The sequence below is a fragment of the Temnothorax longispinosus genome, chromosome 7 (genome assembly GCF_030848805.1).
Source record: "Temnothorax longispinosus isolate EJ_2023e chromosome 7, Tlon_JGU_v1, whole genome shotgun sequence".
NCBI lineage: Eukaryota > Metazoa > Arthropoda > Insecta > Hymenoptera > Formicidae > Temnothorax > Temnothorax longispinosus.
The window spans coordinates 15,133,154-15,151,958 of record NC_092364.1 but is presented as its reverse complement, the minus strand read 5'-3'; the positions used below and the strand labels follow the sequence as shown (position 1 = coordinate 15,151,958).

The 18,805-nt window shown below is 40.8% G+C and overlaps 2 protein-coding genes across 5 annotated transcripts in view; one reads left to right on the top strand and one right to left on the bottom strand.

Moving 5' to 3' along the window:
* Positions 1-18,805, bottom strand: part of Glurib (Glutamate receptor IB) — a 221,917-nt gene that overhangs the window by 18,666 nt on the left and 184,446 nt on the right. For all 4 annotated transcript variants that reach the window (XM_071784019.1, XM_071784017.1, XM_071784018.1 and 1 more), the window contains exons 5-10: positions 6,999-7,131; positions 5,983-6,103; positions 3,561-3,725; positions 1,558-1,770; positions 399-506; positions 64-174 (exon numbers count right to left, since the gene is read on the bottom strand). In XM_071784019.1, coding sequence (XP_071640120.1) covers positions 64-174; positions 399-506; positions 1,558-1,770; positions 3,561-3,725; positions 5,983-6,103; positions 6,999-7,131 — 851 coding nt within the window. The remainder of the gene's footprint in view (positions 1-63; positions 175-398; positions 507-1,557; positions 1,771-3,560; positions 3,726-5,982; positions 6,104-6,998; positions 7,132-18,805) is intronic.
* Positions 1-18,805, top strand: part of LOC139816504 (uncharacterized) — a 178,789-nt gene that overhangs the window by 126,816 nt on the left and 33,168 nt on the right. The gene's annotated exons all lie outside the window — the stretch shown is intronic.

Genomic DNA, 18,805 nt, shown 5'->3' with positions numbered 1-18,805 from the left:
TCTCAGCCGTGCGCGCGAGTTTCATATAATATTTTACATAAACACCCAATTTTAGGTTCTTACCATTATCGTAGTAATGATGTAAGTTTTATTCTTTTGGATTTCATGCGGACGAAGTCGCACGTATTTCACGGCTATTGCTTGAAAACCAGCCTCGTCGGTCCATTCGGCAACCTGTAACAATAAATGACGTGATTTTCTAAATGTAATCTTTTAGACACGTCGCGCAAAAAGAGAGTTTTAAATGTAATATATGAAGGTAAAATAAGAGCATTATATAGCTGGTCGAGATAAAAACGGATTACTTAAATAATTTACATACATGAAATTTTGTTTTAAATTGTAGAAATATTAATTAGTAGAATTAAATATATTATAGATTTTTCAAGTAAACTCACTTTCACCATAGCGCTGTTGACAGTCATCTCGACAACGTGAAGCGTATAATTCTGTCGTCGGCCATCGTCGTTGAACCGTATCTCTCCTGTCAACCCTTCGATCTCGACCTGTACGTAAATAAATTCTAATAGCACACATTTCATGTGTTGCTGTAATAAGATTTTCTAATATTCTTATTTGCTATCACGTAGCTTTACAAAAATAAAAGAAAGCTATAACGCAGATTATTATATATTTTTTGAATATTTCGAAAAAGTGGCAAAATTTATATTTCAGAAATGTAAATTATAAATATTAAATACACATAAAATTAAATAATATTTCCATAGTTTTTAAATGATTATCAGTAAATTATGATAATAAAAAGAGAAATATTCTTGATTAAGAATGATTAAATTTAAGAATAATTAAGTTTAATATTCAATGTAAGAACGGTATTGTTATTAGAACAAGCTATAAAATATCATCATCCATCCGGAATTTGTCGCAGAAAACATTTTGATGTTAAATCTTTCACTATGTTTTCTCGTTGCCAGCAAGTTCAATCTTGACATGATAAATTGTCAAACGGTAGCGGATTAAAAGGCAAAAAAAGTTACGAGAGTAACGGCATGTATATACGTAAGAGTGGAATGACGGAGGACTATTTGACGCGAACGCAGGAATTCCGCTAGAGTCGGAATAACCGCCAATTACTGTCAAGAGCAGAGATACGTCGAGGAGGGTCCGTGGCAATTTCGGTCGCCACGGTATTTCGCAACACATTGAGTACCCCTGTCCTCTGGATCGCGCGTCTCGGGAATTTGAAAATAAATTACCTAGGTCTGCGACCAATGCGCGATTACGCGTTATACGCATTATTGAAGTATAAATTTGCATGGTATAACAATGCGTTTATAATAATAAATGCCCATCGAATCAAAAATTGATAACAGAAATTTAAAATTTAACGGTGCAGTGATTAACGCTATTTCACCCATTCACTTAATTCAATACGCAGTGTCAAATAATTGAAAAATGCGTAAAATTATGAAAAATTATAAATAGATAATAATACGTTTATATATGCATTTATATATTCGAACTTAATCCGTAATAATTCTAGAAATGTTACATGTGTGCTATTGCGTTATTTTTGCTAATGAAATATTTATTTACCTTTCTTAAGAGTCTGGAGATTTTGTCGCCGTGTTCCCATGGAGTGACCCAGCCGCGATTGTGGTAGCAGTCTAAAGGCTTAGTTCCGTTCACGGGCTGATTGCTGCTCGTCGTCACTCGTCTCATATTATTTTTGTCGTTCCTCTTTCTCAGATACTTGTGGAAGGCTTCAACCAGGACGAACACGGCGTCGTACATCAGAGCGGCTTGTGCCTAATTTTCATACACGTGCGCGATGAATTAATTCACACACTTTCTATACGCAAATGCAAGAAATCAATTCTTTTAAATTTTTATTCGTCTCGCCCCGTTTGTCGTGCCGTGACGTGCCGATTTTCGAAAACCGAAAGTAAGAATTTAGTGAAAAAGATTTTTCCGACTTCTACGTTCTTGCGGTGGACTCTATCCCTCGATAGGATCAAGAATTTCGTGAGTTCGAGAGTGAGATTCGTCGTCACGTTGTGGCGTACGTAAATTCACAGAGACAAGAGTACCTCGGGCACTTCGCCAGTGTTGGAAAACCACGTTTGGTGCTCGCTGAATATAACGATCGGGCACGATAATCGTTGCATCAGATTGCATGCGGCCTGTCTCCGAGAGAGCTTTCAGATCCATAGATAGTGTCCCACACAACTTTACCCCGAAATCCCGTTGGTAGTGTATCCATTTTAGGGATTATATTCGCCGCTTTTTGTAGCACGGGGAAAATCATGCAAATCGCAGCAAAAACGGTCGAGCACATTCCTTAATATTACAAGTTAAATTCGTAGTGTCCAATTATACTCAATTTGAGAGTCATTTTTAACTGTGCCTATAGGTCATCACTGCTCCTACTCAATATGTCGTTAATTTAACTAGAACAGTGTTAATTCAACTAAACCATTGGAGTTAACATAATACTGTTTTGTGTTAAAATAACAAATTTCGACACACATTGTAGTTAAAAATAACAAAATGGTATTTAACTTAAGCTATTTAACTTTTATTGGTTAAAATTTCATCCTTTAATATCTAACAGTGTATGATTTTACGCGATCATAAATTAAATTAACAAATAAATGTATAATAATGAGTCAATTATGATATAAGCGTCAATTTATAGAGACAGTATTTTTTGTTCGTTGATAAAATGTGGCAAATAAACAAAATCTCATTTCTAATAGAAAATTGACGTTATTTTTTATATACATCAATATTTTTAAATAAATATAATAAAATAGATAAGTATTGTAATTTTGTAATTAATATTTTCTTTAGCTCGATTATAATCTAGTTTCACGTTAAATGCATTCAACTCAGTAATCTATTTTAGTCCGATTTAGTTTAAATGTCATGTTACTAGCTATTATCGGACGAAAAAATTGCGTGTCTATTGACGAAATGTTTTATAAAACAGGTGTGGTAAGACTAGAGAGCGATGTCGCGCATCGTTAAACTTTAGTTAGTTTTTGTTACATCCGTACAAGAAGCTGGGGGAAAAAAATGTTAACGCGCAGACGGAGGAAAGGTCATTAAGAGGAAGGCGAAGCACGGTCGTCCGCACGGATAGGCACGGTCGAGCGAGCGGCACTTTATAAACGCGCTGAAAAGTCCAAGTTTCTACATGCGGGTGCTGTTTAACAAGTTTGGTCTCAAGCCACCGTGCACACAAAGAGACGAGTGAGCGAACGAGACGGGGATCGCGCGTGCGAACGGGATCCGTGCGACGATTCTTGTTTGATTCTCGTTTCTCGTGCGAAACTTTCGTGCTGTTGTCGTCGTCGGGGGTACTCGAGGAAGACGGAAGAGACCCGAGGAAGTGTTCGATCCACCCGGGAGGGAATCGCCGCACTCGGGAGGCATTCCGAGGATTTCGCACTAGGAGGGTGGTGGTTTCCCCTCTGGGCGCAAGCCGTAAAAGCGTCGGAGAAGCCGCCGACGACGTAGGACGTGAGAAAAAGTGACGACTCGACGGGGTCTCGCAGGGGCAGGCAGCGCCTGATGATACGTGAACATATACGTACGGAAATGGATTCACGACCGGCGCCTTGAGACGTGGCGGGATCCAGGCGATGCCAGGCGGCCAGGAAATCCTTGACGTGAGGTCGAGTGGCGTCCACGATGCGAAAGCCCGTGATGTTGATGGCGCCATACTCGATCACCTCGCTCTCCCATCGGTCGTCCATTATCTGATTACAGCGAAATATACGGCACTATTGGTACACGAAGGGAATGTGTGCAGAAAGGGGGGGGGAAGAGGCAGGAGTCTGCGAGATGCACAGGGCTATTCTTGTTCGCTTGCGTGACAAAGATCTGTGTGCCGGTCTTACAGTTTCCATTCGCAGCTTTCGGCAGCGTTCTAAAAGGACAGTCTATAGCTTCGCGAGAAGCGTCCGCCTGACAACGAGGTCCTTGATCTTTCGCGTCTTTAAAGTCGACTCGAGAACGAGGCACTCGAGTCGCTGTAATATTATTACGGCGCGTTATTACCGCGCTTTCCTTTGTTCCCTTATGAAAAACGTAATAGGACTGACGTCTCGATTTCAACTTAGATCCGCCCGTATTTAATTACTCGAGCTCGAATGCAGCTACCGTCCCAGTTTTACGCTGATATTGCGTTGTTGCTCCGTATTATGCGCGGCGAAACCTCGAAACGGTGAAAAGCTCGTCGTTCGCGTTAACGCGCGGTAGTTCTTCCGAACGAAACGAGAAGGAAGAAGGAAAGGCGAGGGAGGCGAGAGGAAGGGAAATTGATACGTCTGCGCCTCGCTGCGCAGCTGTAAACGTGCATTACGCTTGCAATACGATAAGTCCAATTAAAATTGCGATTACTTATTTTCGCGGTCGTTAAACTAACGAGCAAAGTATGAAGAACAGGTTTGTTCAAGGAACACAAACCGGAAATAGCGGGCGGCACGGTGCCGGAAGAAATTATGCTTTCGAAAGCGGCATAACAATGGTCTCGTTAAAAATTGAACTAACAATATTCAGTATCTAATTGCAATGTGTTATTATTAAGTGTTATTATTAGATTTCGCCTCTCGTAGCTCGCGGCTGATCCGTCCGCTACTTTACTACTGCGCGGCCATCCACTATCATCCATCAACCGGCTGGAGATAATACATGGACGCCGTTAACGTTGTATGCGTGTTTAACTTCGTCGCGAACGAGTTCGCCACGTTACCAGTTTAATTTGCCGGTCTGATATCATCCTGTCCGCCATTGCAGCGTTGACTTTTGAACTTTTACATTTGCGGTCTGGGAGCGGATAAAGTTTTGTAATATCCGACATTGCTAGTTGTTCAACAACTATTAGGCTCGTATTTATTTATAACTCGCGTTTCTACCGAGGAACTTAGTTAAAGAACACAGAATTTTGTGGATTTATAAATATATCAGGGGAAAAGGGAGTTAAAGTAAAAAATGAAATTATATCTAAGGTTCTTTCTCTCTTTCTTTTTCTTTCTTTCTCTCTCTAACAATTGTCTCTTCGGTCGTTGAATTCTCAAGTCGATGATCGTCTCGGAAAAAAAAGAAGAAGCAGGAAATGAGGCGAAAGACACAAAGGATGCGAATGGCGGAAAGCGGGAAAATGTGCGAATCAACACGTCTGCGCCCCGGTCGCGCAACCGTTTCGAGAATGACGCGATAAATGACAATGGCGTGCCTCGTATAGGGAGACGGAACTAGATGTACATGCAGGTATGTATGTACAACTATCTTCTCCGTCGTCGGAGTGTAATGCCGCCTGCTCTTCCGCAGCAACTCGCTGGAAGCCGCTAAACACAAGCAAACTGTCCTCTAAATTCTAAAGTACGGCGGAGACATCACCGGCGAAGATCTTGCCCCCACAACGGAGCGTTTCGTGTCAGTTTGAGCGACGGTTCTCGCTTGTTTCGAAAATTTCGCCATGCTGCGAATTAATCCCGCCATCCCTGTTATAACGCAAACGGTGTACAAGTGAGAGCACTTTCGCGCAGTAAAGCGAAAGTCACCGTTGCATACCGAATTTTCCGGCTGGAGAAGTTTAGGAATGAAAGTCACCGATATTTAAGTTGAATGGAAGAAATTCTTAATTAACTGCATAAGTTACTACTTCGACTTATTTTAGGCTAACGTTACGTTACTATAAAACATGTAAATATATAAATTTCATAAATAACAACGTTAGCTTAAAATAAATAGCTCAAATCTGAATCTTTATTTCTTCCTTTTTTTTTCTTTTGCGATCCAATTATGTTGAAGATAAAAATGTAATTTTGGTTTAATAATTATTGTTTATTTAAAGCATTAACACAGCATTTTGAAAAGACATTCCAAACGAACAATTTATGGAAATAATAATTTTCACAATACTTGGGAAAATTGATTGTGAGATGGTACGAAAACGATACTTAGTAATTAATATGCGGTTGAATTAAGTTCTATTCTCTCTGTTTGACTTACCAAACCACTCAGCAGATAATGATACGTCCTCTTTCCCAAAGCTACGTCTCTCACATGGCTCACAACTATATCCTTCGCCATGTCCGTTGGACAATCGAGAACGACGTATTTGTTACTCCATCTGCAACATTTTAATGACATTTACTATAGAATTAGTTGTCCGAGGAGGAAAGATTCGCGAAATTTCCGATCGGGAGAGCGATGACACAAGTCTCTTGCGCGCTGGTACGCCGCAATTCGCGCGATGCGTTAACGCGTGGCTTTGTCGCGTTTGATCGATGCGCCGCGGAGTTTCCGCGCTCATTTCGTTTGTAATAATTGGATATTGTATGACAATTTGCAATAACGCCGTTGTTTTAGGTAACTACTACTACGCCCGGCCAACTCGAACTACCGCGATGGCAATTACTCGCCGTTGTTGATTACTTGCATCGCGCGCAAATGCGTAGCCGCTGGTGAATTGCAGCCGCGAGCATGGGAACTTGTGCTTGCAACCAGCCTTATCCGTCACACCGTTGATATACCATTTTGCAACAAAATAACAATAACTTGTGCTAAACCATAACAGCTAAATTTCTTTCCACTTCTGTTGAAGTAACAAAAACTTGAAATCCATCATCCGACAACGTAATTCTTTAAATGTAGAGTTTTAATTGAATGCAGGCAAAATTGCTTTAATTATTATTATAGGCTGTGTACTAAGACGCCACGCATTGTGGTAATATGGTTTGCAAAACTTTATTTTTTTCATACATATCTGTTGAATACGCTTATAAATATGTATAAGATAAGTTATAGAATTAACCGATTAAGCTTATTGTACCTCAAAACAAACCACATAAAAACATGTGCTTCAAGCACACTGCATATAATAAAAAGAAAGATTTTAAATTTTAATATTCATATTTAAAAATATTAAGTGCGAATATCGGTTTCACGATACCAGTTTCCAATGAGAAGCGTCATACTTTTTACTTGTGTGCGTTGTACGTTTCAATAATAAAAAAACAACTCACCGATTAAGCTCCTCCAGGCTGCGTAGAAAATCGATCGCCTCTGACATGTTCTGTATTCTCTTGACGGTTTCGACTTGAAAGGACTCGTTGCCTGGTTTCAACCCCTGATAAATCTGCTGCAGCCTGAGCAGTCCTGAAACCCACGGGCGTTTAATTAAATTATAGGAAACGCTTATATGCGCGCTCCGCTATATTCGACATATAGGCTCGACGTTGCTACTCGTCGTTGTGTGTGTGTGTGTGTGTGTGTCTCTTCCGAAAATTACATACGCACGATTGCGCGTTACATAGACCATGTCGTAATTCATTGGCAGCCTCTGTTCGGTCTGCGGTTTCTCGCGTCGTGTGAAATATTGCCTGTCTACGGGCAATGCCTCTAAGTTATAGAGAGTGTCGTAGATTGTTCGATTTGACCCGCCTCATATTTTTGGCAACGACAAAATTTAATCGCGTCATAATGCATCGTTGCAGTCGCGGCGTCGTATGTACATATGTGAGTCGATGTTACCCGTGATATCAGAATTGTAACACCTCCTTGCAGTTGTTCTTTATGGAATTTCTATGTAGCATTATAAGTACATATATACAGTATATATAAAAATTAGAAAAATTAAAAGGTCTCACAATCTTTAGGGTAAACTCGGGTATGATGGCCATACGGAAAAGATGGCCCATGGCTGTAATTTCTCCAATAATGGCTAAACTGTGCATTTTTGTAGTCATTCTCAAAGATAATCGATATTTACAGTAGTTTATGTGCGTACACTATTCAAAATAACAATATTGTGAATATTATATCATATTTTTACTTTCGACTGCCTGCAAAGTTTTTCATGTGTCCGCTAAAAGCTGCTATAACATTAAATAAATTATAGTTAAGCTGCCGTAATCAACGTTACACACATAATTAAGCTATGTAAATTGTAATTTGACCTATAATTTGTATTTCTATTTTTCACTATTTATTTAAAAATACTATGGTTATCTTTTCTGCTATGGCCATCTTTTCCTTAAAAGTCAGATAAGATGGCCAATGCATACGTTGTAATACTTTGATAATATAAAATTTATGTTAAGTGTTTTCTTCTTAATTTCGGTAGTTTTACGTACTTTAAGCTTCAGTGAAGGAATATACCAAACACTGTTAAAATATAACAAAAATAAATGTATGTTTATTGCATTTTAAAAAACTATGGCCATCTTACCCGAGTTTACCCTATACGATTGATTCAAATAATTCATTACTTTTATGAATGCAATGCATTTATGCAATTCTTGAGAGATCTGTCGAATATCTTTTTAAGTGGACATGGTATTTCTCTATTTTCTGTAATCTCCCTTAATTTTTATTTCTTTAATATCGATCAAATCTTCGTACCACTTAAGAAATGGACTGCATTGGAAACGAAGGAAAGTAAGTCGCTCGAAATATGAAATATTCATACGTTTTATATGTGTAATAGATCTTGAATTTCTAATGCAGATATTCACATAAATCGCTAGCTCCGCGAATCTGTACATATATATTCGCCGTCTCTATACCGATTCAAATATCCCACGCATCTCCAAATGTATGTAATCACGCAAAATATATGCATATTGCGTATCTGTAGTTTCTGGCAAATACACTATTCGAATTATATGCAGTACCTATGTTATCGTGAGATACGATCAAATACCAGTATGTGCTCGCGCATACGTGCAGTATACGAGGAACGCGCACCGGGAACGAGCTTCGGGAGGCAGGGGTAGATCTGATCGGACGTCTCGTAAATTCGTATGGAGGAATCTATGGCGGTTACAAAATAGAGAAGCGCCATTTAATCGCGCTCATTGCACCGCGAGACCGCGCCGACGTCTTAACCGCCCGCCGCGGCCGCCGTGCGCGCATTTCGGGTCATTCGCCCCGGCATAACAACGCACTTGACCTCCCCCGAACTCGTCGTTACTTTTACGATCGCGGCCAGCCGGCGTAAGTTACGGCGGCGTATTGCACGACGCGGACGTGTGGTGTGGTGAGTTACGGCGTAAGGAATTTTTGCCGGCGGTTCCGCGTCGCGGTCGCGCGATGAAAACATCGCAAGCCCGCGGGGAAAAAAAATTGGCAAGACGCGGAACGGTGCTTCCGAACATCGCGGCGGAGGTTGGAAGAAGAACAGCTTTGAAAGAGGGGAGGAATTCTCAGATGGGGAGAGAAATATGAAGGCTTCACTATATACGTTTCTTAAATGTATGTGTATTTCGCGAAGGGTGATATTTGCTGCACGAGAAAGAGTGATCGGAATGGAAAATACATCGTTTTGAATTTAAAGTCGCAAAAACGTTTAATATAAGAACGATTCTCATCCTGATACTCGGGGAAGGAAAACATAAATAAAAAACATTTTTTTGTTTTTGATGTTACAAAACAGGGAAAAATGGGACAAAAAGCTCTCAATTATTTATTTATATATTTTAAATCTCGATGTAGCTCTCGATATTTAAATAAAAGGAATTGTTTGCGTAATAACATAAAAAAAAAGAACGTGATAGGAAAGAGGACGGAAAGCAATACAGCTTAATGGGACGCCGGATGCAGGAAACATGGTGTTAGAACGCGAAACGTATCTGGTCCTATCGCTATATTTTTTCTGCCGTCAGGCACGAGAAAGATGACCAGGTTAACGAGCGCGAATCTGAAACTGCGCGCGTACATACATGTCCGTTCGAGCGTTGCAAAAGAGCTTGACATTTCGATGAGTGCTATTGGTTTCTCGCGAACGCCATTCCTACTTCAATTCCAATCCTTTTACCGCATTTTTCTTTCGGCGATGACTCCGATACGGTCACCGGCGATGTCTAATTCGAAAATCGCTTTCTTTCCGTCTGGCTGCGTCTTATAATTACTCTATAGAAATTTTAGAAAATGAAAGAATATGAATCCAGCGAGGCAAGTATGTTTTTTATCATTTATGAATTGAATATCGTGCTTTAAAAAAATAAAAGCATGAAAATGAAATTCTCAAAGATAATATTCTGAATTAAATTACGCTCTCGATTTACTCTCGGTTATGTCATGGTGAATTATTTTTCTTTGGACATTCCAACGAGAGATTTCACAACAAAGCTCCGAGAATCGAAGCAAAAACGATCGTGCGATGTCCAGAATTTGACTGCGCCGGATTAACATGACGAACTGTCACGACGCGCCTGTATCGAGCGCACGATCTGCCGTAGCGACGTAACGGGAGTTTTTAATTACGAATTTTACATTATCTCGTCAAATTTCAATATCAGTTTTCTTTGCATCCCGTAAATCCGCGTCGCGGCGAACCCGCGGCTCATTGAACGCACAATTTACCTGACGTGCACCGAAAACACACATATAAGCTACCTCGTTACGGTTCTGCATGTGTGATCCCTTTAGTCATTACATTGCAGTCGAGTCGTAGCAAATACAAGAGACGTCGATAATCGCGAAGTTGCCTTTGAAGCCACGATGCTCGTTTGTAAAGCGTACGTATACCTGTGCACAATATCCATATCATCGAGAGGTATGGATCTGTGTACAGAGTAAATAATAATTTTGAAATTTCAGAGAACTCGTGTCGAGGCGAGGCTTTGATGTGTCGTACGTTTCGTTAGTGCAATTACGATTTCAACAGACGTGTCTGTAAACACACGCTGCACTTGTGAGTTTAGGAGATGATTGCATTAAGAATCTCATTTAACTTTTTATATAGTCGTAGCGTAAAAAGCACGAATGTAATTCCTTGACCAAAATGACGTTGTACTAGAAAGTTGTATTTCGGATTGCATAAGCATTTTATGATACAGAGAAATGTATGCGACACACCCATGCACAGTTTCTATTTCTCGGAAGATTAAATATATCCGCGCGAATGAATTGCATTGAATGCAGTAGTAACGTAAGTTCTAATTTTTTTTCATTTGAGTTTGCTCGAAATTATCCTACATTGTTACCTACAAAGAAAAAGAATTGAATATCCATGATAAACTTTGATTTCTGTCACTACACTGCCCAACAATTTATGTAATTCCATTCCTTTTCATCTCGTTTTCTTTCTTTTCCTTTTGAAAAAAGAAAAAAAATATTTCGATTATGATTTAATTTATATTTTTTGTGCAATATAAAATGCTCGATATTTGTAGTTTCAATATCAGGCGCTTGGATCGTGGAATCTCATACATTCGTATAAAAAGAAATTGACTCGATGCCATCGCGAATACGCGTGAAGCCATGACAAGACACGCAATCCAATTGTGCCCGGTGACATTCAATATATTCCGAATCACGAAGCGACCTACCGACTTCCGTGTCCCATTTGCAGCTACGGAACGACTAATTATCGGCGCGTCGCCGACATCGATCGGCAGGTACAGAAAGCTAAAGGAGAACGGACTTGCATGCCGGCGTCACGGCTGCAATATATTTGCGAGTGGTACGCGAACGATGTTCTCTTTCTCTCTTTTTTTTGCAGATGGGAGATAATTTAAAAATATCCCCTCCCCTAGCAATGCCCTATCGCAGAGCGCTTTATTATGTTTTAATTAAATTGATGTTGCAGGTAAACAAATTGTAAACTCTATGAATCTTGTATAAGTTGAAATATTGTGTTTATTAATCTTTCTGTTATTAGATTGGCAATCGGTAATTTTGTAATATTTTTTATTTTAATTGAATTTCTTGATGTTCTCTTTTTAACGTTTACTTCGCAAACTCTGACGCACCAATTTGTTTAAATCAATTTCTTCTGGACAACCGGTTCGCGCGCGCTCGTGAACTGAGAAACTAATTGCGAAACACGATCTTCATGAAAGTTCGTTCGAACTGTAGTTTTATGAATTGGTATATGTTTGGACTTGGGAGCATTTAATAGTCTTCATTTGATTTGAATTTCCTAGCATTTACTGTATGTAATGCGGAAATAATGACGATGATTATTACGAGAGTGCAAATACTGTCTATTTCCAGTTGTCTGATAGACAAATGAATAGAAGCTTAACAGGAAAATGGAAATTCGTGTACTAATTAAGGTTGGCTTAACGTATGTGCATGCTTCAATCAGCCCAAGCCGATTAAAATTTGAAATTTCTCTTCGTTTTATTGGTAAAATGGGGCAATTAGGAGGAATGAATTGTGTTATAAAGCAAATTAAATTTAGGAATATATTATGACGCCGAAAAAGTTAATCCAAACATTACATGTATACGCAAGATACATTTACATATTTATTATTGAATATATTTCATGTATGTTTAAGATGGAAAAATTGTAAAATGGTATGAGTTTCGCAACACCAACAACATTGATTAATAATTCTTGTTTATTTTTGTTTACCTTCGTTAATTTCCATTGAACCTGTTGTTTATTCGTTAACTGAATTTTATCTCTATTTATCGACTAAATAGAGATTTTAATACAAAAGAAAAGCTTTTTCTTTGAAAAGGTAACCGGTTAACGTTTCTCCGCGCATCGGATCGTTATTGAAGGAGCTTGTGATCGAGGACTTTCTCCTTCGGAGCGTTCCTCTGAGACTGTTGTAGCCAATAAATGCTTCAATAACCTTTTTATTCGATAACTATGTTCGCAGGCGTGATAACTCGATTCTGGCGCCTCGTATCTGTTGTTATGTGCTTAAGTGCGATGCTGCTGGGACAAACACACCCGCCGTTCCTCCTCTCTCGTCTATTTCTCGTAACTTATTTCGCCTGACTTACACTAAATAGAAGTCGGAACTGCTTCTGGGACGGGTGGATGCCTCAAGGAGCAGTTCAGCAACCCGCACTGCTGCACCGCTTTCCAACTTCGACGCAAGCTTCTTTTTGCGCGGTCTTCGGTCCTGTTCTTCGCAATTAGCGTCGTTCTCATCGCATCAATCGCGATCGCGATCTTATTTTTATACGCGGAAAAACCGCCAATGAAATTATTGACTTTTATACGGTTGTACAATACAATAAAACACAACCGTATCATAATACAATCAGTTTCATAAAATATATCGCAAATGAGTTAATCGTTTCTTATATAATCACCATTAAATCTTTTTCCTCGAACCGTCAGTATTGTTTTCGTCGCGAGAATCAGCGGTGCGTAAAACGGTGAAACGGAATATTCCGATAAACATCTCGTAAAAGATGCTGGCTAGATTCAGACGTGTGAAATTTATTTCGTTAACGTGTTGCCAATTTATATTTTTAACACGGAAGCGGAACGTAGAATGTAGGGAGATGTTACCCCACGCTAATATCTTGGCATTGCGAAGTCGCGTGTAACTCGTCGACGACGTCTCTCTACGTGCAGACGCGAACGCAACCATCCGCGACCGCATAGACGTCCCCCGGGCAGGCACGCGGAGTTAGGTCTGGTACGGTGTGCGAGCAATCCCGTCTGCATCCCTCGTACCGGCGGATGGCCAGCGGTTTCTCTCGTGTCGCGTACTTCCAGACGAAAATGCCGCCGAGACTGCTGGAAACTAACGTCGCGATGGGCGAAACAAGCAACGCCGCCGCCATTCCCCGCGACGCGACGCCGACGGGGGATCGACCGATGTCTGATTGTATCTATGTACGACGGGTTCTGTTCTGTGCTTAAAGCGGAAGACGTCTTGTTACGCGCGACGAAGGCGGAATAAAAGTCTCTCCTTCCGTACCGGGTGCCTTGCGAAAAACTTTCTGTTAAGCGGCAATTTCTGCGCTCACCGGCAGCTTTATCAAACGTCAAACGACAGCTTTCGCGATCTTTAATGTTCGGCATTAAATATTCTGTCAATCAAAATTTAAATGGAAATTTCGTCAAAGATAATTAATAGTGGGGTTGATTATTACGTACCCCTCGTCCACGAATAATTATTATGGCACTCATTTATCGTGTTGCATAATATCGCACTACGGTGAATTTTCTTTTCGTTAAATTCTGCTTGCTGTTTTCTAAAAATAAAACGGAAGTCTCGTGGAACACCCCGTATGAAGTAACTCGCGAGGCGTAGAAATACCACGATGCACCTACGTGCAACTCGATTTTATCAAACGATCCTTCGTGCGATCGTGAGTAAAATTTTAAACGAAAACCCGTCTTCTTCCTTGTGACCGGTAGTATTTCAGGCAAGCTGTATCAAAAGTCTCTGGAGGCGTATAGGCTCACCTATACGGTAAGCCTGAAATATATCGATCGTCAATTAAACGTGTGTGTAAGTCCTTGTGGAGTTGTTGAAATTTTGTGGCCGAGAGTGACGAGCCAGTATGTTCGATTTTAAATTCAGCTATTTAGACAGGTATTTGTTGATCTTCTATAGTTCAAGGCGCCATAAAGGCGTAACGAATTATCTATTCTTGCGTTCTAATTAACAAACGTGATCAAAAGTATAAAATTATACATAATATTTCAATATATATACATGAATTCAACGAGTTGCGCGTAAACAAGAAAACATCTTATGACGTCGCTCGAAATGTTGGGAGCTAATGACTATCCCAAACGTTTCCACTTGCTGCTAAAATGCGTCTATTAAGAATATTATTATCATCCAATTACATTATCCGGTTTGAGAGATACTTATAATGTCAAAGGTAGTCAATAATGACGAGTAAAGTATGGCGAATTATATAAAGGTAATAATAACATCGCAAAATATATAACCAAGATTTTTTTTAGTACATTATAATTTAGTATAGAATTTACTATATCTTATCGTTATATACTTACATGTGTTTAAATATAATTTTAAATATTTTTTATCTTTTATCTATATAATATTGATTTAAATAGACATATTGCAGCCTCGTAGAATAATTTAAATGGAAGATATTGTAGGAGCAAAGAAGAGAGCAATTTTTTACTGCGACATCTGTGCCTTCTCCCCCACATCTGGTAACAGTATTTTAATTTATTAGCTTAACAGGATGAGAAACGAGCAAGGTTATCCATGTAATTATTTAGAATCACTTAGGATTTAGGAATCACTTAGGATATACTCAGGAATACACTAAAACGATTTTAACAAATGTCGTCGAGCGTTCGAGTAGATTTCCACCTTGAAACGAACGTCTGATTAAGGTCTGTCTCCATATCTTAACCGCGACGGACGGTTTGAGGTAACATCTGCGGCAGGCACGTCACCTCAAGAGAGACCCCGACGAGTCCGTTGGCCCGGAATAACGGAGGTCTGATTAGCGTGTCCTATCACGTAATCGTCCTGGAGGCAATCTCTAATACCTTCGTCTGTGTTCTTAATCTCGCGCACTGTTCGCCTTAAAACTGAGCGCCATTAGTTGCGGGGACGGAGACTGACGGGTGAACGGAAGGAAAGAAAGCCAACGCGGGAGGAACCTTCGGCTTCTTCTCTTTTTTTTTTTTCATACTTTTGTCCCGGTTACGACGGCGAATGCGCGACATCGGTGCAGAAACTTCGGGGAAAAACAGCGACCGGCAGATACCGCTTCCATTTCAAAGTGTACTGGATTTCTTTTACTTAGGTCGACATCGGAACTACAAAAGTAAAAATAAATATAAATTCACGACCTACGTAAAGTAATAATTTAAAACTTTGCAGAGAGAGATGGACTGAAAATCTATTCACGTAAATTTAATAAATCGCAATCCTTTAAGATGTTTTTTTATTATTATTATAACGTATGTTGTTATTCATCACTGCCGCGCGAATCGACAGCCATCATTATCAGTGACTAGTTCTAACGCATGAGTGATATCTCATTATGGAGCGCAGAATGCAGGATGCAGGATGCAATGCTTTATCGCTTCTCTCTCTATGATCAAAACATTCTGTCATCGAGACAGCAAACAAGTGGGAAATGGTTCGTTGCATTTAGGCAAGTGCGTCAGTTACACAAGAAAAAAAAGAAAGGAATGCACCATTGAAGAGCTTCCCGCGTCCGTAACAGTTTCAATATTTCCCGTGTTTCAAATTTTTTAAAACTTTTCCAAGTTTTCAGAAAGCGAATTTTCGAATCGTCATATGTTGATTTTTTTCCCCTCCCGGTTTTCTTCAGGGTGCGCATGCCAAACCTTTTTTTTTTTTTATCAATCTGACCGAGTGTGTATTCGAATAGCCGAAAGCCGGGTCTCTGCGAAACAACTGGCGGGAAGTGGCGGGGCCGGATAGTATCGACGGCTCTTGAACGAGTGGCTGTATTTCGTTCGTTTGAAAATTGCGAGCGGGGTATCGGTTTGAGTGCCGTCACCGGTCTGTCGCGCGGCGCGGCGCGGCGCGCGATCGATCACCGTCCGGTCGGCTCGTTCGCGATAAAGATGCCCGTGCGGAGCAAGTGGTAGCAGGTGTCGGCGTGTTGGCGTCCACCTGCACATCGCGCGACCGACTAGCCGAGCTTATTATCCCGCCGCCTCCATGCCGTGCCTGTTTGAAACGAGACGCCGCGCGATAAACCGCAAACCGCACAACCGCACGCTTTTCCAGCATCGTTTTAATTAGCATCCCTCGCGACTTCGAATTTAAGTCGCACGGGCGCGCGCGGTAATTCTTGCTAATACTGCGCGAAAAGGAAAGACGGAAAAATAAAGTTGTAAGTCGCGGGACCGGCAGGTGAATACGCGCGAAAGAATGAGAGCGTGAAGGCGCGGTGGTTTTTCTTTTCTGCACGTGTGCTGCTCCTGTTTCTCATAGAATCGCCTTCCGTCATAGAATCGCTTTTCGCGACGTTCATTATGGAACTTCGTTCTTGATGGCGCGCTACAAATATTTATACGTCCACCGCGTGCGCGCCCCCGCCGCAATCGCCGAGTTTGCGGGGTAATTGGAATAGAACCGCGAAAACTTTCGCGCAAATGTTAACGCCGGACTTCGAGCACGGTCACTCCGCGCGCGCCGGATTGCTCGCGGAAATGCGCGCATTATAAATCCTCATGCAAATTTCTCAAATTATAGTTGTTTGTTCGTAGAAATATTCAAGACCAGCAATATGGCCGGAGCATTCGCATTTTGACAGTCTACGCGCTGTAATGGGAGATTTCATTCGTACGTTATGAAATTGTAACGTACAATTTAAATATTTTGTAAATATTTTTATATTTTTAATGGACCAACTGCGGCGCAAACGAGGAATCAAGATTTTTGGTAAAAATTATAAGAAAATTCGTTGAAAAGGTTGAAAAGCTTCCTGAATATTTGTGATAAAAAAGAAAATATTAATTTTACGTATTCTCTCTACACACTATTTACGATATATAATTTACAGGGAGTTTTAACGTTCTAAAGTTTTTGTAGACTTTTCTGATATTTTGCTTGTTTTTAATCACGAACTTATCGGAAAAGTAATGTCAAATGGATCGATACGTGTATTTCTAGTACTTGGGAAAAATTGCGCAAAGTTTACTACAGTTTGTATATCTTTTCGAGACTCGCGTTCTTACGATCTATAAACGTTAGGATGCGGCCATAATCGTTAGTAAGGGTTGAACGATATAAAGTGACTTTCCCAATTCTTCAGCAGTTCAGCACAACGGGATATCCCTTCGCCATTACGTATCTCATTTAATTTACGGACCGGCGACAATGGTTGAGTGTATGGAGTGATTAAGCCCATCGATTTCTCAGATCGTTTTTCTACGAAATGAGCTGGCTGATCTTTCAACGACACGCAAATCGAGCGTGCTGATAAACTCGATCGACTCAGGAGAAGTGTCGCTCACTTTTCGGAATCGCTATCCGCTTCTCGCTGCCGGTAATGGAAATTACCGGCGTAATATGCGGGGCGCCTTTTCGATTTCCATTCCGAATATAATATACACCGGCGGCATATATGCGCCGTCCCGCGTGCCGAGAATTTTGCGATTCAACGTAACGCGCCGTCAATGCTCGATATTTATCGCCGGGCGTTAGCCCGACGCTCTTATAAAATAAAATTCCGATACGTTTTGCTCCCTTTTCCACCTTCTCCCTCTCTCCCTCCGCATCAGGCTGCCCTGAATTCCGCGCGTTCCGACAATGCTCGAATCCACCTCGTAAACCGGCAACGCCCGACGCAACATTAAACGTCAATTTAGTTCGTAAACTAATTCGCGCGGCGAAATTCGTTGGATGTACAACGCGGATCTGGTCGCGTCGGAAATGCACGTTGCTTTGTACACGGGCGTCGAGCTTTAAGTTCTCAGATGAATTAGAATTAAATTGGATTTAGTAAGAAATATATGAACGTATATGTGTGTGTGTGTGTGTGTTAATGGAGTATCTCTGCCGCGCGTGTAAAACTCGCGCATTTTCACGAATGACGTCGGCGCGGGCGGGATGAGGCGGCTCAAAGAGAGGCGATTTTCAACGCGAAATTCACTTCTCCAAATTTTGCTGCAGCTGGCTATAATTGCCGACGGGATAGGGTCGGCTGCGTCCGCGCGCGGCATTCATCACGCTCTTTTTTCGCGGTTATTTCCACTGGATGGCTTATCCGCATTTTCGTTATCGTATACGATGAATACCGGGAACACGAATACGTGTGTCTCTCCGCACTTTGTACCCTGTAGCGCCACGCGGAAATTAACCGGACGATCACCCCGGCCAATCCCAAACGAATGTAAAAGCTGCGGTCTGAATTTCAAATGTTAATGATCAACTTTCTCTATTTTCCCTGTCGAAGCTGCTTGTTAGCGAATCATGTTTGCGCTATCATCATGTCCACCGCATCGCGTACATATTTGGCTCTCAATTAAACGCAGGAAATCGTATGTTAAGGTGCGCACGTCAAAAGTGGACCGGGCAAATACGTCAATTTAATATCAATCTGTATTTGCCCATGATGATGATTCCTATTTTTAAAACCAGCAACAAATAGTAGTT